Source organism: Erinaceus europaeus, chromosome 19 (assembly GCF_950295315.1).
Source record: "Erinaceus europaeus chromosome 19, mEriEur2.1, whole genome shotgun sequence".
NCBI lineage: Eukaryota > Metazoa > Chordata > Mammalia > Eulipotyphla > Erinaceidae > Erinaceus > Erinaceus europaeus.
This window is the reverse complement of record NC_080180.1, coordinates 31,318,485-31,340,510: the sequence shown is the minus strand read 5'-3', so window position 1 is coordinate 31,340,510 and position 22,026 is coordinate 31,318,485. Positions and strand designations below refer to the sequence as shown.

The following is a 22,026-nucleotide window of genomic DNA, read 5'->3' as shown; positions in this document are numbered from 1 at the left end:
CCAGGGTGTCTCCTGAGGACCCTAAGCTAAGGAGACAGCTTAACTCAGGGCAGGCACCTTCCTGGGATGTCAGTTCTTTCTTCCCAGCAGGCTCAGCTCCATTCAAGATTGGGGGTCGAGGTGAATAGCCCTTAACTTCATCTTAAACCACCACTGATCCCAGACCTGCTCAGTTCTCTGAACCTGCCTCTCTGTTCTGGTCACAACCCACGGCTTCCCCCATCCTTCCACAGGACAGATGACTTGAAACTGCAAAGTTCATCAACTTAACTCCTTTTCTTTCTTTTGTCTTTCCTTTTGTTTTTTCTTTTCTTTTCTTTTCTTTTTCTTTGCCATTATCACTAGAGCTCAGTACCAGCACTACAAATCTACCACTCCCAGTGGCCATTTTTCCTTTTGTTTTTTCTTTTCTATTTTTGTTTTTGTGACAGGACAAAAAGAAATTGAGAGGGGAAATGGAGATAGAGAAGGAGAGAAAAACACACCTGCAGACCTGCATCACTACTCATGAAGTGTCCTCCCTGCAGGTGAGGAGCAGGGGCTCAAACCCAGGTCCTTACACATGGTGGTATGTGTGATTAACCAGATGTGCCACTGCCCGGCCCCCTCTACTTACCTCCCATTGACTCTTTCTGGAAGCCTTCACTGGGACTCCACGTGCAGCTTGGAGGTCCCTTACAGCACCCTGTTCTTGCCCATTATCATTTAGTTGCCAGATTATCTCTCCCTCCAGGTGAGCAGCTCTGGGAAGATATAAGAGGAAGGGAAAGCTTCATGAGTAGTGGAGCAACACTGCAGGTCTCTCCTCTTCTGTCTCCTCCCCTCTCTGCTTATGCTCTAACAGAAAAAGAGAGAAGAAGAAAATTATTGCTGGGAACAGTGGAGCTGTGCAGGTTCCAAGCAACAGAGGAAAAAAAAAAAGAAGAAAGAAAGACAAGATAGATCACAGCACCACTCCACCTCCCCCCCCCCATAGTGCTCCTAAGTGGTCCTGGTACTAAAAGAACCCAGGGCCTCACCCACAGCAAGATTTGGACTCTACCAGGTGAACTATCTCAAGTCTCACATTGAATATTTGTTTAACGAACGAATAGACAGAAGAGCCGTTCATTTGAGTTTGTAGTCCCTCTTTCGCTGAGTACATCTACTCTACACCCCAACCTAACGGCACTCTGCTGTCTTGGAGGAGAGGAAAAAGTTTGTCTGCTGGTATTCGAGTAACTCATGCACAGGGTGCATTTTTGTTGTTGTTGTTGTTGTTATTTATTTATTTATTTATTTATTTATTGCCTCCAGGGTTACTTCCGGGGCTTGGTGCCCGCACCACGAATCCACTGCTCCTGGAGGCCATTTTTTCCCTTCTGTTATCCTGGTTGTCTTACCATTGTGGTTATTATTATCGTTGTTATTGATGTCGTTTTTGTTGGATAGGACAGAGAGAAATGGAAAGAGGAGGAGAAGACAGAGAGGGGTAGAGAAAGAAAGACACCTGCAGACCTGCTTCACCGCCTGTGAAGAGACTCCCCTGCAGGTGGGGAGCCAGGGGCTCGAACCAGGATCCTTCTGCCGGTCCTGTGCTTTGCGCCACGTGCGCTTAACCCGCTGCGCTACCGCCCGACCCCCATGGTGCAAGTTTTTAAAGATTCAAAGACCAGACCGTGACCGTGAACGTTAGTCACCCTCACACCCCAAGCCGATCAGCTCCATCCCCCAGCGACAAGTGCTGCTACTGTCTAGGGACCAGGAAACACTTTATACACTTGACAGACAGGACAGGGGTCACAACAGAAGATAATTTGGCAACCTGCATTTAAGCAGAAAAAACACCCAAAGGTTGGCAAGACGCTGAAACTGGGTCACGACAGTGGCAGAGCCAGAAGCCGCAAGGGAAGCCCTCGGCTGCCGAAGGGTTAGCGCCCGACCCCGCCCTCCCCGGCGCCTTTTCCGGTCGGAGGGGGCGGGGCTCGCGTCACTTCCTGGAGACTGGCTGAATCCGGAAGTGATCCCTGAGGACCGAGTTGTAGCCAAAGGACCTGCGGCGGGGCCAGGTTGGGGACCATGAGCTGGTGAGTGGGGTCCAGGCGGTAGGGGCCACCGGCGTCCCCGGCCCGCGGTGCGCCATGTCCCGCGTCCATCTGCGTCCCTTCGCCCACGCTGCCCGCTCGGACCTGCCGCCCCAGAGCAGGGCCCGGCTGGCCGGGTACCCTGGCGCTCAGGGGGTTCTCTCTAGTTCCTCCACCTGGAGGCTCCCCCTCGCAGCTGTGTCTGACTCCTTTTCTTACCTTCTGTTTCAAGGAGGTTTTCCCGACTTCTCTCTAAGAGGGGCGTCTCTGCTCCCCTACCACCGTTTCTGTAGTGCATCTTTCACCCCCTTCTCTGTTAATGCCATCCATGTGGCTTAATGGGCTTTTCTTACCCCCACGGGCATCTCGCGACTCCTTTTCATCAGCCCCAAAGCTGGGACCCTGCCTGCTGGCCCAGCTCGCTAGTTAAAACCGACACTCTTTCAGATGACTACTGTGATCAGTGCCTTCAAAAGACAAAACTTGACTTCTGGTGGGGGGCGGAGGGAGCAGAGCCCCACACCCACACTCTGAGAATGGGACTGGACTAGCATTTCTTCCTACCCATTACCCACTGCTGTCCATCCAAAATAGACACAATAAGTTTAAACATTGTGGGAATAATTGCACCACCTTGAGACAAGAAACCCAAGGATCTCAGAGTAGTGGAGTCACAAATCCAGAGCTGGTAGGAATATGTGCAGTGAAACTCTGATTCTTTACTCATAGTAAGCACTTCAGAGTGCTTAATTTTTTATTGGTTTTTGCCTAACGGACTTTCTCTTCATAATCCACAACCTGTCTGTTCACACCTCAGATTTAAGGGTATCCAACTCTGGCGTGGTTTGTGAATACATCGACCCTGAGTGATGGCAGAGATGAGTCAGCCCTTTTGGAATCTAACTCTGAGTGTAGGGAATATGTTTGCCTCTCTTTCCTGGGTCTGGCCTTTTTCTTTACACAAAGTAAGTTGTTCAGTAACTCATTATGAATGAATGAAGTCATGAAATATCTTTTGGGAAGGCATTTGCAGGCTCACATCGAGCCATCAGTGGAGACTAAGCTCTCCACTGTCTACAAGCTACAGTGAGTCGGTGTAAGGACTGCCCTCCAGTGTAAGACTTAAATGATTTCTGTACCTCCCTTTTGTTAGAGGAAGACTGATAGACCTGTGCAGACAGTCAGCACCAGCATGTGGAAGGAAGCCTGGAGAAAGGCTCTAATGAGCCCCACCAGGAGCTGCTCATTTTCCCCCACCTTTGCTCCAGGAGGTCGAGATATAGAGTACTGGAACCTTAAAAGGCCCAGATTCCCATCATGTTACAACCTAGTTAGTGATGGACAAAGTGATGGTTCTTCAACTCCCTTCCGTAGAGGAATTAACCTCCTTCAGGTGTCAGCCTGGGTCCCCTCAGCCTGCTGATATAGATGTCCTCTTGTTGTATCTCTTGTTGTATCTTAAATCTTTGGATTTATCTTGCCTAACCCTTCAAAGTAAAATGTGGACATTTCCGATGGTTTATAGTAACTTAAACTGGCCTTTACAATGGGATTTTAAAAAGCAAAAAGGCTTCATCTTTTCATTGCAGATGAGTAGAGAGCACTGGTACTTTGAAACATATTGCTTCCTCCTGTCTTGTAGAAAGTGTTTTGCTTGTTTTTCCAGGTGGGGGGGGAGGAAAAAAAACTAGCCCATTTCCTGAAGGTTGGAGAGAATTGGAATTAACTGCAAATTATCTAGCAAAACATGAGGTGTTTTTTTTTTTTTTTTTTTGCCAGTAATGCTAATTTACCAGTACATGCACATCCTGGCACATCCTTAGACTGAGGGTCACAACCAAAAGGGTGGCTTTGTCCCTAATGCTGAGGTCCTCTCTTCCTCCTTAGAAATTGTCTGCGTCATCTCTTGCGTGGACCTTGACCCTCTCTCCCCAAGAGGGGAATCGCACCAGCGCCTGGGCACACAATCACACTCAGTTCCTGACTCAATGGCTGGCAAGAGGACCAGGGCTGGGTTCTTCTTATTCACTCATGGAGTGGTTTTCCTGCTCCCAGAATGAATCCATCTATTCATTGGAGATTGGAATTCTCAGTAGGGGAAAGACCAGTGTGACGTAGAGCCATCTTGGGAGGCTGGTGTCCAAGGTCAAGTTCACCAAGCCAATGGGGTATGCCAGCCATCACTGAATAAGGCCTGGGGCACACAGCCCATGATCCCCAGAGGATAACCATTGTTCTGGGGTAGGCTGGGCTTTCAAAATGTCAAGGCAAGAAATGTCCAATATTGATGCCCTTTGCACACTGTGGACTTTGCATGAAGAGTTAGAGGTCTTTGTTCCCCACTTCCTCTGTGCATGCAGCCCACCTACCTGGTTTGTTTAACAGGTACCCGCTGCCCTCCTGCGCTGTGTCCTGTTCTACTCATCCACAACTCATCTGCAACCCAGCAATGTGCCCTCCTGAGAAGGCATCCGGGGCTTACGTCTCAGAATACAGATATCCCTCCTAGTCCCAAGCCAGGTGTTCTCTCCCCCTCCTCCTCTCCCTTCTTTCCAAGGAAGAGAGGGAGGAAGGGAGAGAGAAAGAGAGAATCTTGTCTGTTTTTATTGTGGTAAGGAAAGAGAATTAAGAATAGCGGCTTGAGGGGGCAGGAGGTGGCACACCTGGGTGAGCACACGTTATATTGCACAAGCACCCGAATTCAAGTCTCTGGTCCCCACCTGAAGGGGAAAAGCTTTGTGAGTGCTGAAATAGTGCGGCAGGTGTGTCTCTTTATCTCTCCTTCTCTATCTCCCCCTTTCTTCTTGATTTCCCTCTGTCACAATTCAATTAATTAAATAAATAAATGTCTTACAAAAAAAAAAAAAAGAATAGTGGCCTTCGGGTCAGTTGTCAGAGGGCCTGCCTTGCATATGTCACATTCAGTTCATATGACACCAGCAAGGAGAACTCCATGGATGGCAGAGCCATGTTGTCTTTGCCAGTACTCTCTAATACCATCTCTGTCTAGCTCATTCTAAAAGTAGGAAAAAGTGCTGGGCAAAAGACTCGGTGATGATTTGCATATGTGGGACCCTGCATTGGCTCTCAGGCACAGTTTTAAAAAAGGAAAAAGAATAGTGACCTCTGTCTGGCTTAACTCTTTCCAGAGATTATGACTTTCTTTTTTTGAAGGTTTTAGGCTTAAATAATTAAAGGAAGCAAATAAATACTTGAGGCAATCTTCCTGTCTCCAGGGCCTCAGGAATTTGACTCAGAATGAAGGAAATTCATTGGTTTAGCTAAGTGTTGACTGGCTATGGAAGAAGGGCAAACGCTAGAAGAAGGACAAGTGTGCTGAGGGTTGGGGTTTGGGTTCCCTGACTCTTGTGGCCTTCTCAAGCCTTTAACCTTTCCTGTCTTGTTTTCTATGTGACACAGAATGGATACTCCCAGCTGATACTTTGTACTCAAGTCTGCTGAGAACAGAATAGAAACTGCAAATATTCTTCTGACTCTTCTTGGCTCTTCTTCCCAGCTGTCCCTTTAATGTTGATATTCCTTGCGGTCCATCTTCTTTCTCTGCCTCTCTCCATCCTGTATCCCCTTCTCAACATTATCATCAAGGTTAAGGTCTAACTGAGACCTGCTCAGAATGTCCTTCTGGATTGGTGGCCCTCTTACTCCTGTGTCCAAGTTTTTCCTGGTTTCTCATACCCCAGCCTCTCTGTGTGTGCTGGCCTCTGCCCTCTGTGCCTTTCACAACCCCTTTGCCAAATTCTTGCCCCAAGATCAGCCTCTCTTCCACATGAACTCCATGAGGGCAGATGCTATAACTTCCTCTTTGTGTGCGTATACTATCTTGCACATGGTTGGTACCTAATTGGCCATTGTTACGGGAAATGAACAGAATATAAAGAAAGGACAGTAAACTGCTATCAGACAGAACCATTTTAAGCATTTTCCTCAGTGAAGCCTTTTTCTGAGCATCGCTCTGGCACTCTGGAGGAGTCTGTAAGATTCTGTGTCGGGCGGTAGTGCTGCAGTTTAAGTGCACATGGCGCAAAGCACAAGGACCAGCTTAAGGATCCTAGTTTGAGCCCTTGGCTCCCCACCTGCAGGGGGAGTCACTTCACAAATGGTGAAGCAGGGTGGCAGGTGTCTGTCTTTCTCTCCTCCTCTCTGTCTTCCCCTTCTCTCTCCATTTTTCTCTGTCCTATCCAACAACAACAACATCAATAACAACAACAATAACTACAACAATAAAACAAGGGCAACCAAAGTGAATAAATAAATAAATAAATAAGATTCTGTGTTCAACGTTGCACTGAACAGAAGTGTAGACCATCTCATTCATAATTGTAATAAGAGAGATCTTGATGTATTTGAAAATGTCCAGTATCTCAAGTCCCACAGCTATTTCATTGAAACCTATTTTCTTATGTATTCTATTCTATAAGCAAAGCTGATGAGGTAGCTTTAGGATAGACAATGAAGCTGTTAGAGTTATTTGCCCAAACCCATATTTAGGTGTCTGATCCATTCAGTAGGGCCCAGGATAGAGGGTCACACATAGATAATGCTTAGTAAATATTTGCTACTTCAGTGCTTACTGTACAAGAGGGTGTGCTGAATGCGGAGGGACAGTCACATGGCTGCAGGGGTGGAGCTGTGTTGCTGGCCATCATATGGGAAGTGGCAGTGATTCACAGGCATGACAGCAGTAAATGTCAGGGTGGCATCTTCAGGAAAGACTTCAAAAAGATTTTTTTAATTTTTTATTGACACCAGCATTATCACTGGGGTTCAATACTTACATAATGAATCTACTGCTTCTGACAGTTTGTTTATGTGTTTGTTTTTATAGAGCACAGAGAAATTGAGGGAGGGGTAGAGAAAGAGAGAGACACCTGCATTACTTCCTTCACCACACATGAAGCTTCCCCCTTGCAAGTGGGGAATGGGAGCTTGAATTCAGGTCCTTGCACATGGTAATTTGTGTGCTTAACCAGATATGGCCCACTTCAAGGAGAAGTTCTTGACCCAGCACACATGTACATTGCAGTAGGGAATACCAAAGAAAATGCATGAAAAATAAGGGTGGAGTTTTAGGGCCAGAAGATAACTTATCCTGTAGAGAGCCCACTTTATCATGTACAAGAGCCCAGGCTTGAAAGCCAGTACCACAAGGTAACACATTACATGGCACCAGGAGACACTTCACAAATGGTGTAGTAGTGCTCTGGTGTTTTCTCCTCTTTCTCTCCTGTCTCTATCAGAATTACTAAGGAAATCAAAAGAGTCTGCTGGAACAGTGTAACCGTGCAGGCACAAAACCCAGTTTAAAAAAAAAAACATGGAGCCAGAACTCATGGAGAGTACTTGGGGCAGGGCTGGGCTGGGGAGCCCAGGGATCGTGTGCATGAACTGTGTGCAAGAGGTCCCAGGTTTGACCCTTGACATCACCATCAACCAGATTTAAGTTGACCAGTGCTGTAGGTTAAAAAAAAAAAAAAAAGGAAGAAAGAAAGAAAGAATGGTTGGGGTAGACAATCAGGAGGCTTCTTTTGAGTTTTTAAGTAATGATTTGGTCAAGCCCCCAGCCCTCACCTGCAAAGAGGAAGCTTCACAAGCAGTGAAACAGTGCTGTAGGTCTCTCTCTTTCTCACTGTCCCTCTCTCTACTTCCCTTCCCCCTCTCAACTTCTGTCTCTATCTAAAGTAAATAAATATTATTAAAAATTATTTTAAAAATAAAATAGTGGTTTTGGTAGAGGCTTCACAGATAAGTTCCAGCACTGTGGCCCTACGGCGTGGTAAGTGTGTTCAGTGCTAGTGGAGCCTGAGATTTTGGAAATTGAAGGGAAATGACACAACAAAAGCGGTGGTTCAGTCAGACTAGCTTGGCTGTGATCTGCAAGATAGCTCAAAAAGGAGGAAGAAAGGAGCCAGAAAGGCTAACTCTAACAGTGGCTTCCAAAAAGTTTTAACCATGACTTGCAGTCAGAAATATCTTTGATGCCACAGCACACACACAAACTTAGACTTGACAGAAACATTTCACACAGCATATGTGCATATACTTTGATATTTCCTATTATATTCTATTTTGTTTATAAAAGAATGACCCACTTCAACTGATTTCATGACTATTTTTGATATATGTTTACAACAGAGTGCTGCATAGCATTTTAATATTATTACACAACCTCCAGTCCAAAAAATTCTTATCTAGGAATTTCTGAAACCTATGACTACTAGCTAAGACCTATAGCTCCAGCCAGATAAAAATAGCATTTTTAAAAAACTTTTATGAGAAAGACTCGAATAGTGTGCAGAATGGCATATATGTTGCTAGAGGATCAACCCTGGGACTTCATACATGCAAGCCCTACTTAGTTGGTTTTATTTGTTTTTGTGGGGCTTCAGGGATTGAATCAAGGACCTCTTGCACTGTAGAATGCCCTCTGCATTGTCCAAAAATTTTAATTTTATAGAGATTACTTACATGGAGAGACACTAGAATGCAGCTCCACCGTCCATGGAGTTAATTGTTGTTTTTTTAGTTGATTCAATAAGAAATACAAATAAGAACTATTGCAAAGAACACTGGCTATGTTCTCCCCCCCCAGTAATTTTATTGAGATTTTATTAATGATTTCCAGGATAGTTTTTGATAAATGAGCACAGTTTCTTAGCACCCATAATAGGTTTCTACACACTGCCCCCACCACCAACCCAAGTCTTTTTCCTATTGTGTCCTGGGTACCCAACACCCTTCCCTCACTGTTGTGCCCTAGTCCTACTCTTGCCTCACCCAGTCCAAGTGTTTGCTCTGTATTTCTCTTCTCTTGCCTTATTTCTTAAGTACCACCTATAACCTGTGTTCTTTAGAATTTACTCCACAGATTGAAAACTATCAGTCATGCTACAGAAGGAAAAAAAACAATGTTCACAAAAGTCGAGAGTAACATGTTCAGTTTATTAGAAATCAGAGAAAACTATATTGAGCCAACAAAGAGAGGAACAGCTACTGGGTGCGGGGAGGGAGGGCTGCAAATGTCTCTCACAGTTGGAGAAGCAACCCCTCACTCCCTCAGAGAAAGAAATCTCCACACTTGTACAGCAAGAGACACATCTCAGCATGTTAGTTGCTTCACTGGATGAAAATGTTCAACCATTGGAGAGAAAAAAAGTTAGTTAATTGCTAAATAAATTATGATATCTTTGTGTAATAAACTATTATGTAACAGTGAAAATTAACAGAGTGGAACTTTGAGTATCAGCATGGACATGCCTCAACCATAATGCTGAACATAAAAAACTCATTGCAGAATGGTCAATCAATATTATACTATTTACATAAAGCTAATACCTGTAAAACAACACTATCGTACTTATTAATTTAAACTACTATAGGAAAAGTCTGAGAATAATAAACATTCAGTTCAGTGCAGTGCATTCCTCTAGGGTAACTGTGAGAGAAATGGAATAAGGCTGCAACTGGCAGGAAGTTTCAGCAGTATCTGCCATTGGCACAGCTTAAAAAATAAGATCTGAAGCAAGTATGACAATGTTAGGATTTGACTGCATTTGGTGATAGGCATATAAGCTTTCATTATATAATACTCTGTGCTTTTCTGAGTGCTTATGGTATCTCATAGAACTTTGTTACCTTTTGCCTTGCCTGTCCTGACCCGAGTCTCAGCTCAGGTTGGACTGATTGTTGATAGCAAGAGAATTCTTAGCTCCTGTAGCCAGTAAGTAGGGATGATCTCAGTGTGGGCTGGGAAATGAGGGTGTCTCAGCCCTTCTTCTTCCTTCCACTTCCTGTTTTCTAGGAGCCAAACCTTTAGCAGAAAAAATATGGTGAAAGTCGAGGGAGAACTTTTTTATAAATTCATAGGGGTAAGAGGCAGAAGTGAGATGAAACTAGAGGTAGTCTTTCAGAAGATAACCAGCTGGTCTGGTGTTTCTCAGAGCCTGTCAGTACCTCAGCCACTGTCAGCCCACCTGCATGGAAATCAGGCTATTGGCAGCTTTTCTCAACTTTTTGAATATGCAGAAGAAACCTGGCACCTTAGAGAATGCCTTGTATTGGGGCCAGATGGTGGTGCACCCAGTAGAGTGCACACGTTACTGTGTTTGGGAACCTGGGTTTAAGCCCCCAGTCCCACTGCAGGGGAAAGCTTCACAAGCAATGGGGCAGTACCATAGGTGTCTCTGTTTCTCTCTCTCTCTCTGTCTTATTTTCTATCAAAGATAACAAAAACAAAAAAAATGTCCACTGGAAGTGGTGCAGGCACGGATCCCCAGCCATAATCTTGGTGGCAAAAAAAAAAAAAAAAAAAGTGGAAGTGGCTTATGTTTCCCTTTTATAAGATAGGAACCCATTTTCTTAATAGATTAAAATGAGAATAGATGTGATCTGTCAGATATTTGGAGTTTAGTTATTTATTTTAATAGAGAGAAAGAGAGAGACCAAAGCACTGCTCAGGTCTTGCTTATGGTGGTAGGGGGGACTAAACCTGGAACCTCAGATCCTCTGGCGAGGATATTTGGAATTTCTAAGAAAATTACTTAAAAAAAAAAAAAAAGTCCAGATGGCTTCCCTGATTTGCTTGCCTTGGTCTTGACCTTTAGATACTCCCATCAGCCTCAGAAGTTCTCTTACAAATCCTTTTACTACTATCCACCAAGAAGTCACCACTTAATTTTAAGTTAAAGTAGTAATTCAGGCCTGGTAGTGGTGGTTAAGGTATGAAACTTGCTTTTCCCCCAAACCACAGAAGATCATATCCAGTTTCCTTACCATACGTATCTCCACAGCTCTATGCAAATCCCCCTTGCTGCACTGCAGTTACATTACTGTCATCAAAATACACCACCACCACCTTGACAACAAATAACCTAGTGCAGGTCAGGAACTGTTTTAAGCATTAAAGTCACAGTAATCCATACAGTAGGTGTATCGTTGTCTTATTTATAAACAGAGAAACCAATAGACTGGTGGTTGGGCAGCTTGTCCACAGTCAGCCAGCTGGATCCAGGATTTAGGCCCAATCAGTCTGGCTTCAGAAGAGCCCATGCTCTTACCCAGTGTACCATCTACCATGTGATGTGCCTGACACACCTAAAGTGCTCAGCACACAAACTGGCACTACTTAGGTGCTTGATAAGTGGGTGGGAAATGAGGTGATCTCTTAAGTGCTTGTGTTCTGTGAGGTCCCAGACAATATTGTTCATTCTGTCTGTCCATTCCAGAGGTCAGCCTGGGAGCAGTGGGGAAGGAGAAATCGCAGCTGAGCTGGATATGGTTCTAGTCCAAAGAGCAAGTCAGCCAAGTCACAGAGTTGTGCCTTTTATTTTTAAACTCACACGTACCTCCTCTGACTGATGGTCAGCCAGGGTAGTGTTCTGTACACTCTGGTTTGGGATCCAGCTAATTTCAGGGAAAGGCTAAGGCGGGGCCAGAGAGGCTGTGGTCACAGGCATTGGAAATGGATCCTTTACGCTCCCGCCAGTGCCCCCTCCAATGGTACCTCTCACACCCCTGCTCAGGATGAACTTGCCTTGGCCTGTTGACCCCGTGGCCAGCTGGCCTGTCAGGGAGGATGGCATCCAACCAGCAGCTGCTCTGCTGGAGCCAGCTGCCTGCCCATGAACACTCTCCTGGCCCTGGCCTCTGCTGTTCTCTCCACTTGTCAAGGCAGTGGTCACCTGGTTGGAACCGCAAACCAAAAAGGCAATGACCGAAGGATAGAGTAACCAAAGGGGAGGGCGGGGCTGGTCTTTACCCAGCCTGCAGACACTGCTGCCTCTCGCCCACCTTCCTGCTCTCTTGCTGAGACAGTGACTCAGGCCCAGACCACTCCCAGGGGAGCCAGGATTCCAGCCACCATCAACCACCAGCCTCCGCCTACTCTTCTCTCAGCCTTCCCTCCATTCACACCTTCCCCCTGCCCACCCCCCCCAAAAAAAAAAGAAAATTGATCTTTGCCTAGCTAGAGATATCAGAAAAACCCAGGTTGAGGAGGACTGAATCATTTCAGGGTTCAGGCCCAGGCTCATTCACATTCAATAGAAAGAAATTCCAGAGACCAAGTGAAGGCCAGGAAAAGGTGTGTGGGTTTTTGTGTCTCTGCACTTTGTAATGGGAGTGGAGGACTCTCCAGAGAAGGCAGGCTTGAGGGATCTGCTGGGGTGACCGGGGGATTCCCACCCCACTGCCATCTGGGCCTGCCTCTGCAGTAAAGGGGGGTGGGGCAACAATTGAGAAACCTAGCAAGTTGAAAATGCAAACGAGCTGTTTTTGTAAATAGATATTATACAAGAGCAAGATTTTTTTTTTTGGAAAGGCTTTACTGAGACAGAATTAGCCAACTGGCATGATGCTGCTAATAGAGATATTTACTGTTTGAAGGGAAAAAAAAAAAGTATTTGTAGCTTTGGAGAACATCCTGTTGACTTTTCTTTATTGTGAAAGAAAATAGAATCTTTTCCCCCATTCCCTCTGTACACATAGGAGTTTTTTTTGTTTGTTTATTTTTTTAAGGTGGGGCATGTTTGGGGTTGAGAGAAAGGTTTTCTTTGTTTTGTTGCTGAGACAAAAATACCCTTTCTCCTGCCCTCTACTGCTCATTCTATGGGATGGAAGCAGAACCACGGAAGGAATCCTATCCCAGAGTACTCTGGAACCTCTTCCAGAACATAAAAATTCCCTGAGGTCTCCTCTCTGGACCTTTGCTTAACCTCCTGAGGAAAGCTAAGAGGAGAAGAAAGATGAAATCCCAATATCCAGGAAGCTTCTCCATGCCCCAGAGGGCAGCCAGTCTTGCCCACATACAATCCAACTGGGCGCAGCTTCTCTTAGATGTACTCTGAGGCTATCACTAATAGAAGTCCCTGTGTTGAAGTCAGATCTCCAACAATCTGTGCTCCTTAGAGATCTTTGGCCCATACTCCCAGAGGGATAAAGAATAGGGAACCTTCCAATGGAGGAAATGGGATATAGTATGCTGGTGGTGGGAACTGTATGAATTGTACCCCTTTTATCCCACAATCTTGTCAATCATTATAAAATCACCAATAGTAAATTTAAAAAAAAAGAAGTTGAAAATAAGAAAACACAAAGCAGGACTTGGACTGGGTTTGGTGCATTGCACCTAAGTACAGGACTCTGGGATGGTGGGGGGAGTCCAGGTCCTGGAATGTGATGTCAGAGGACGTAGAGGGTGGTAAATTGTTATGTGGAAAACTGAGAAATGTTATACATGTACAAATTGCTGTGTTTTATTTTTTGTCAGTGTATTTTATTGTTGACTGTAAACCATTAATCCCTCCAGTTAAAAATTATTAGTGAAAAAAAGTCCCTGTATTCCAGCAGGGACTACCCTGATAGGAACAAGTTGAAGAAGTCATTGAGGATGCAGAAGAGCCATTTGAAGTATAGTTGTTTGCTGTTTCCTCTCACTCTCCCTTCGTGCCCCCTGACACTACTTCCTGCGAGAAAGCTCCCTGTCAGTGGCAGAGAATCTGATCCTTCCATCAGTACTCCTGTCTCCTGCCCAGTTATCAGGCTATTTCTCTGCCATTTTAGAATAAGCCCAGGAAACTCGTCTTCCTTCATATTTCCTCCCAGACTCTTTAAAATGTTTTTCCTTGAGCCATACTCTGATAACCTCACCAGATTTTATTTCCACAGCTTTATCATAGTCTTAGTCTCTACAAATACACTTTCCTATGACCTAGCTGGTTTGGCTTTAGTCAAACATTGGGAGAACAAGGACAATGATGTTACCTGTCTTTGTTCTTTACATAGTCTTGCCTAAGAATAGCTTTTATCAAGACCCTTAAGCTAGTTTATAGGGCCCTTGCCCAATGTGCTTTTTTTACTCATTTAGTTATTCTGTGTTTACTATATGCATAAAACTGTACTATAAACCCACTGGAATCATAGAATGACTCTTCCTTTTTCATCATAATATCCCTAGAACCAAGGCATTAAGAGACCCTTAATAAATACTTACTGAATATTTATTCTGTGAAAGATTGCAAGTATACACAGGAGTTGCAACAAAGTATAACCTTTGATCCCTGTTGTGAGGTGCTTATATGTTCTAATCAGAAAGCAAGTCATATACATCAACAGTAGCTAACCTGTATCCTTTATCAAAGCAGTTTGCTTCAATAATGAAAATATGGCTCCTTCTCATGTATTCACACAGTTCATCACGACAGAAAGCAGGTTATAGAGGGACAAGCTGGTCACATAAGTGCATGCTTAAAAGACACTGATATGGTTTTTAAAACCCAGTCTTTGTATCTTCTAGGAAAAAGAAGAATCAGAAAGATGTTTCCATTCCAGAGTCTCTTTGGCCAAAACCAGTAGTTCCATATACTAACAAAAGATCAAAAGTCACTCTCAAATCAGAAAGTTGTTTTTATTTATTTGCTTGTTTTCAGTGCAATACTGAGGAATAAATCCAGGGTCTTTCACATACACAGTATCATTGAACCACTACCTCTCTGGTCCAGTTTTTATTCTTTTTAATTTTTGGTGGATGGGGGAAGAAGAGGACAGAAGAAATAGAGAAACAGAGACACCAAAACATCATTCCACTATCTTTGTAATTCTCCTGGTGCTGTCTACATACTCCCATCTTGTTCTGGGGATCAAACCCAGAGCAAGGGTTTTGTCTGCTGGAACATTTTTCCCTGTAATTTCTTTCCAGTATAATAACACAAGAAATAGTTATACAATGTTAGGAATGAAAACTTAAATGAAATCATTATTTTTTAAAAATATTTATTTATTTATTCCCTTTTGTTACCTTTGTTGTTTTTTATTGTTATAGTTATTATTGTTGTTAATGATGTCATCGTTGTTGGCTAGGACAGAGAGAACTGGAGAGAGGAGACAGAGAGAATGACAGACACCTGCAGACCTGCTTCACCACCTGTGAAGCGACTCCCCTGCAGGTGGGGAGCCGGGGGCTTGAGAATCATTATTTTTAACCAGTTTGACCAGAGCTGGGGAGATACCACAATGGTTACACAGTACTTTCACACCTGAGGTTCTAGGAGCTCCAGTGGCACAGTCAGTTAGCATGCTCTACTTAGACACCTGAAGTTCTGAAGCCACAGCTTCAGTCCCCAGAACTACCATAAGCTAGAGCTGAACAGTGCTCTAGTGGGGGAGAAAATGATATGGCATCTATCTGGGAAATAATACTTTTGTTTCTTTCTAACTGGATTTTTTGGAATATATATGTAGTAGATAGGTGTAATTGACTGATTTTGGGGTAACTGTTTAACAATCAAGTTTCCCATTTATCAGCAAGATAAAATGAAAAAGAGAATCCCATTTACAGTATAACCAGGAATTTAAAAACTTCACAGAATTAACTAAGGCATGTATAGGGCTAAATATTTCACATATAAATGTTACTTTGGAGGCATTAATATTTAACAAAGTTGGGAGTCAGACGGTAGCACAGCGGGTTAAGCACACATGGCGCAGAGCACAAGGACCAGCGTAAGGATCCTGGTTCAAGCCCCCGGCTCTCCACCTGCAGGGGAATCACTTCACAGGTAGTGAAGCAGGTCTGCAGGTGTCTATCTTTCTCTCCTCTTCTCTGCCTTCCCCCTCCTCTCTCCATTTCTCTCTGTCCTATCTAACAATGATAACATCAATAACAACAACAGTAACTACAACAACAATAAAAAAAGGGCAACAAAAGGGAAAGTAAATAAATGTAAAATTTTTTTTTAAATATTTAACAAAGTTAATGTAGAGGACTTACATGAAAAAACACTTTTTTAAAATTTATTTTTTATTTAAGAAAGGATAAATTAACAAAACCATAGGGGAGGAGGGGTCCAACTCCACACAATTCCCACCACCCAATCTCCATATCCCATCCCCTCCCCTGATAGCTTTCCCATTCTCTTGAGTGAATGAGGAACAAACATAGTGCTGAATGGGCAAACATTATTTACAAAGATATAAGCTCTTCAAAAGTTGACCTATAAATATATTTGTTTGGGTGGGTATAGATAGTTTAATAGTTATACAAAGAGAATCTCATGCCTGAGGCTCTGAAGTCCCAAGTTCAGTCCTTCGCACCACCATAAGCCAAACCTGATCAGTTCTCTGGTTAAGAAAAAAAAAGTTTAACTATATTTGTTTTTAGTAATAAATATCCTGTTGGGAAGATCACATCAGGTGACTTTGAAATTGATTTTATATAGTCAAGAAATTTATATATTTACATATATTTATATTCCCCTTAAGGATAAATATAATGAGATTTTCTCCACATTAAGGTTTGCTATAAATCTGTTATGACCCTCCCCCAAGGATATATAGGAATATGACACAAAATCAAAATATTTAACACTAGTAAAATGAGCTTTTAAAAATGGGTTATTTTTCAGATCATAGTAAAACAGTTGTTGGATTGTTGGAAAAGTCATGATGCATTTTTGCATAGAAAAATAGGTCATGACTTTTCCAACAATCCATACAATAAATCTCTAAATAAAGACTTAAACATAAAAAGCAGCCACTAAAGCCAATATGGAAACACAAAGAATGTAGTAAACAAAGTTGGAGCACACACGTTTCCCAGTATCAGAATGTACTATAAGACTGCAGGGATTAGCACTACAGTATAGTACTGTCACTAAGATTGACATAGATATGTAATTGGATTGAGAGTACAGAAATAAACCCTTATAGTTTAGGTAAGTTGATTTTTAGCAAAGATGCCACGGGTGTTTACTGGAGGAGGGAGAGGGTTTTTGTTGTTGTTGTTTGGTTTTTGTTGTTGTTGTTGTTGTTTGGTTTTTTTTGTTGTTGTTGTTGTTTGGTTTTTGGCTTGGTGCCTGCACTATGAATCTGCTGCTCCTGGCAGCCTTTTTTTTTTTTTTTTTTTCCAATTGACTAGGACAGAGAGCAATTGAGAGAAGAGGGGCAGATGCTTGTGAAGCAACCCCCTGCAGGTAAGGAGCAGTGGCTTCCTTGTGTAAGGTCATGAGTTTAATGGGGTACACCACTGCTGCCCCCCAGGGAGTCTCTTTGACAAACAGTAGTAACTCACAAATGAGAGAAAGTATTTGCAATACTTATGTCCACTTAAGGTCTCAGAATATATAAATAGCTCCTACAACTCAACAATAAAGAAAAAAGACATCACGCTTTTTAAATTAAAAAAAGGATATGAATAATTCCTTCTTGAAAGGTAGACAAGTGGCCAGTAAGCACATCAAAAGGTACCAAGCATCATTACTTGTTAGGGAAATGCACATTGAAACCATAATGAAATACTCTCTAGAATGTTAAAATCAAAATAACAAGCAATGACAAGTGTTGGTGAGGAGGTGGAAAAATCAGAACCCTCCTGTATCCTGTACTGCTGATAGTTATATAAAATTGTGCAGCCACTTTGGGAAACAGTCTGGAAGTTTCTCAAATAATTAAAGTATGGAATTAACATATGACCCAGCAGTTTTCTTTCTAGGTATATAACCAAGAGAAATGAAAACATATCAAAATGAAATGAAATGAAAACATATCGACACAAAAACAGGTAGGGGCCAGGTGGTAGTGCAGTGGGTTAAGCGTACATGGTGCAAAGCACAAGGACCGGTTTGAGCCCTAGCTCCCCACCTGTGGAGGGGGGGGTCACTTCACAAGCAGTGAAGCAGATCTGCGGGTGTCTATCTTTCTCTCCCCTTCTCTGCCTTCCCCTTCTCTCTAGATTTCTCTCTGTCCTATCCAACAATGATAGCAATAACAACAACAGTAAACAACAGGACAACAAAAGGGAAAAAATAGCCTTCGGGAGCAGTGGATTCGAAGTGCAGGCACTGAGCCCCAGTGGCACAAAATCCTGAAGGCAAAAAAAAAAAAAAAAAAGAACAAACTACAGGTGGGTGTTCATAGCAGCATTATTCTTAATAGCCAAAAAGTAGATACAACTCAGTTGTCCATCAATTTGGATTGAATGGATGAATAAATGTAGTATACCCATACAAAGTAAAACTAGCCTGTGATTCTTCAAGGCCCAAAATACTGATACTACAGTGTGACTTATCTTTGAAAATATTTGATATCTTTCAGACACTGTGAGTCCTGGGCCTTTCCCCTACCTATAATAGGGAACTGTGGTAATTCCATCTTTATGAAATGTGCAGAATAAATGACTCCATACAGACAGAAACTAGATTAATGGTTACCAGGGGCTGGGGTTGGGAGGAAAGTGGAGGAGGGGGCGGCTGCTAGTAGATATGGAGTTTCTTTGAGAAGTGATGAAATTATTCAGATAGCATACTAAATAGTAGTGATGGTTACACAACTGTCTAAATACATTCAAAACCGCCAAATTGTACATTTTAAAAGAATGAATGTTATATGTGAATTACATCTCAATAAAGATATTTTTAAGTAAGACAGATTGCAAATAATGATTTCAGACTGAAATTTATCCCCCACAATTTCCACAAAAAAGAGGGTAAAACAATGTTTTAAAGGTATAAATTGAGGCTGGAGGTAGCTTACCTGGTAGAATTCACACCCTACTACATGCAAGGACCTGAGTTCAGTAGCTCCCTCCTGCCCCAGGCATGGGAGCACCATGCAGAGGGGAAGCTTCACAGGCCATGGGAGCAGTGCTGGGTATCTTCCCTTTGTCTCTCTCTCCCTCTCCTTCACATATTATCTATTTAAAAAAAAAAGAAAATTCACTAAGGAGTGATGGAATCATGCAAGTATGAAGCCCCAGTGAAAACCCTGGGAGCAAAAATTAAAAAGTAAATATATCTTAACAAGAAAATGATAATAAAGGCATAATTCTACAAATTTATAGAGATTAGAAGAGACATCAATACAACATTTTGGAAGTGGAATGCAGTTGAGTTAATTAAGGTAATAGCTCCAAGAAAGCCAAATCTTGAACTTAGGAAAACTAAGAAGTTTCCTGATTTACGTCACAGAATTCTTAAAAGTATGGGAATTGGTGGCACTAAGTACCTCTAGATGTTAGGTGAAGCTGTTTGAAGAAGTTCTCCAGCTCCATGTCACCGGTGTATCTCCTCACCCTGGCAGAAGAATGAAGGGACCTACCCTGGGAGAGGTGAAGCGGAGTGTTTATAGTAAGGTACACACAGTGAATTTACTGTGTGAAACTAATAAAAGTTTAAGACTCAGGGGCCTTCACTTACATGAACCTTGTCCAAAGCTATGGAAGAAACCCCAACCATGTTTTTATGTGAGCCTATATATTTGTAAATTTGAAAAAGTATTTTTCCTTTACTTAGTTAAGAAAATCCCTGCCAGGACCAGGCAGTAAGACACCTGGTTAAGTGTACATGTTACCCGGATTCAAGCTCTTTGTCCCTACCTGTTTCAGAAGTGGCGAAGCAGTGCTGCAGGTGTCTCTCTGTTTCTCTCCTCTGTCCCCCTTCCCTCTCAATTTCTCTCTGCTCTGTTAAATAAGATGATTTTTTTAATATCCTGATGAAAAAAAGGAAAGAAAAGCTTTGCCTTTGTCTCCTTTTACAGACTAACTGACATGCCAGGCAGCTTTGAAGTAGCCTTGACTTGGAGGGCCATGAGACTAGGGGAATTACATTGGAAATATACTGTTTGAAGTGCAGTTTGTAAAGCTTGAATAAAACAAGTGAGAAATTACAGACTGCTGAGTTAGGATATACAATGAGTACAGAGTTCTGGTGGTGGGAAGTGTGCAGTTGCACCCCTCTTATCCTATGGTCTTGTCAATATTTCCATTTTATAAATAAATAAATAAGGGAGTCGGGCGGTAGTGCAGTGGGTTAAGTGCACGTGGTGCAAAGTGCAAGGACCGGCAAAGTGCAAGGATCCCGGTTCAAGCCACCGGCTCCCCACCTGCAGAGGAGTCGCTTCACAAGCGGTGAAGCAGATCTGCATGTGTCTATCTTTCTCTACCCCTCTCTGTCTTCCTTTCCCTTCTCCGTTTCTCTCTGTCCTATCCAACAACAGCACAACATCAATAATAACTAAAACAATAAAATAACAAGGGCAACAAAAGGAAAGAAAGAAAGACAAATAAAAGAATATACAGGGAGTCGGGCTGTAGCGCAGCGGGTTAAGCGCAGGTGGTGCAAAGCACAAGGATCAGCATAAGGATCCCGGTTCGAACCCCGGCTCCCCACCTGCAGGGGAGTCGCTTCACAGGCGGTGAAGCAGGTCTGCAGGTGTCTATCTTTGTCCCTCCTCTCTGTCTTCCCCTCCTCTCTCCATTTCTCTCTGTCTTATCCAACAACGACAACAACAATAATAACTACAACAATAAAACAACAAGGGCAACAAAAGGGAATAAATAAATTAAATATATTTTTAAAAAGAAAAAAAAAAGAATATACAATGGGATAACCCAGAAGGTGGCACAGTGGCTAGAGTGTTGGACTTAAAATGAGGTCCCAAGTTCTATTCCTGACATCACGTGTCACAGTAATGTTCTGGTTCCCCCCTCCTTTCTGGTGTTAATAAGTCTTTTTTTAAAAAAAGAAATCTATAATAGCTAACTTTTTGGATATCTTTAAATTTAAAATGAGGGAAAAACTAGATGAACTTTTGGAACACAACAGTGACTTTGACAAATCAGTAGAAACTTACATGAAATCAAGTGAAGCATAGTGATATTCTCTAGTTGTATCAAAAACCAGTGACTGCATTGGGCAGGGGGGATAGCATAATGGTTATGCAAAGAGATTTTCATGCCTGAGGCTCCAAGGTCCCAAGTTCAGTTTCTAGCACCACCATAAGCCAGACCTGAGTAGTACTTTCATTTAAAAAAAAAAAAAAGAAAAGAAAAAAAGAAAAGAAAAGGAGGAGGAAATTAAAATAAATTTAAGTAGGAATGATGATCCAGTTAATGATGAGGAACAAATCATATGAACATGTTTGATAAAACACTTAAATCTGGTGGATTTAGTGAAGATTAACACAGAGCTCACAATGTACCCTCCTACAAGGACATCACTGGCAAGCCCACTACTCTCATTAATTCAGAAAGCATTTAAGATTAGTCATTGTGCAAGAGAACTTGACATGTGAAATCATTATAGTTTATTTATGAAATAGACATAAGATCTTTCTTAAATTGTACAACAATCCTAAAATTTATATATTACCAGTAAGATAGAGGAGAAAAGTTACCTAAGATGTCAATGATGAAAAAAAGAAATTTCAATCACAATACCAAATGAAAAGCTAAATTACCTTTCTTTCCTCTCTAAGAAAATGGTACCACCAATTTGTCATATCAAGAAGCATAGACTGCACAGTGAAAAATTGTAGGGAAATTAATATAAAGGTATGTCATGCAAATGATTACTAAGATATTGAGTTATTTTTTATATTTCTCAGCTTTTATAACTCATAATTTGTTACTCTTCTGTCTAAATAAAAATTCACTTTTGTGCCTAATTATATACTCGTAATTCTGTATGATTTCTCTTTAAAATGGTATACAAGGGCTGGGAGATAGCTCATTTAGTAGAACATGAACCTTAGTATGAGTGAGACCCTGGGCTCAAGCCACAGCACTACACAAGAGCACCAAAGGGGGTCGGGCGGTAGTGCAGTAGATAAAGCGCACGTGGTACAAAGTGCAAGGACCGGCATAAGGATCCCGGTTTGAGCCCCCAGCTCCTCACCTGCAGGGGGGTCACTTCACAGGCAGTGAAGCAGGTCTGCAGGTTATCTTATATTTCTCTCCTCCTCTCTGTCTTCCCCTCTTGATTTCTCTCTGTCCTATCCAACAATGAACGTCATCAACAACAACAAGGCTAATGGCCACAACAAGGCTACAACAACAAGGGCAACAAAAGGGGGGAAAAAATGGCCTCCAGGAGCAGTAGATTCATGGTGCAGGCACTGAGCCCCAGCAGTAACCCTGGAGGCTAAGTAAATAAATAAACAAGCAAACAAGAGCACC

At 42.6% G+C, this 22,026-nt stretch overlaps 1 protein-coding gene across 2 annotated transcripts in view; it reads left to right on the top strand.

The window, feature by feature from the left end:
- Positions 1-1,957: 1,957 nt before the first annotated feature.
- The window catches only part of BIN3 (bridging integrator 3), a 55,023-nt gene continuing 34,954 nt past the window's right edge, over positions 1,958-22,026 (top strand). The window contains exon 1 of one of the 2 annotated variants that reach the window (XM_007529116.3): positions 1,958-2,066. In XM_007529116.3, the coding sequence (XP_007529178.2) occupies positions 2,059-2,066 (8 nt within the window). In that variant the 5' untranslated portion in view covers positions 1,958-2,058. The remainder of the gene's footprint in view (positions 2,067-22,026) is intronic. The other variant, XM_060178827.1, reaches the window with a different exon arrangement.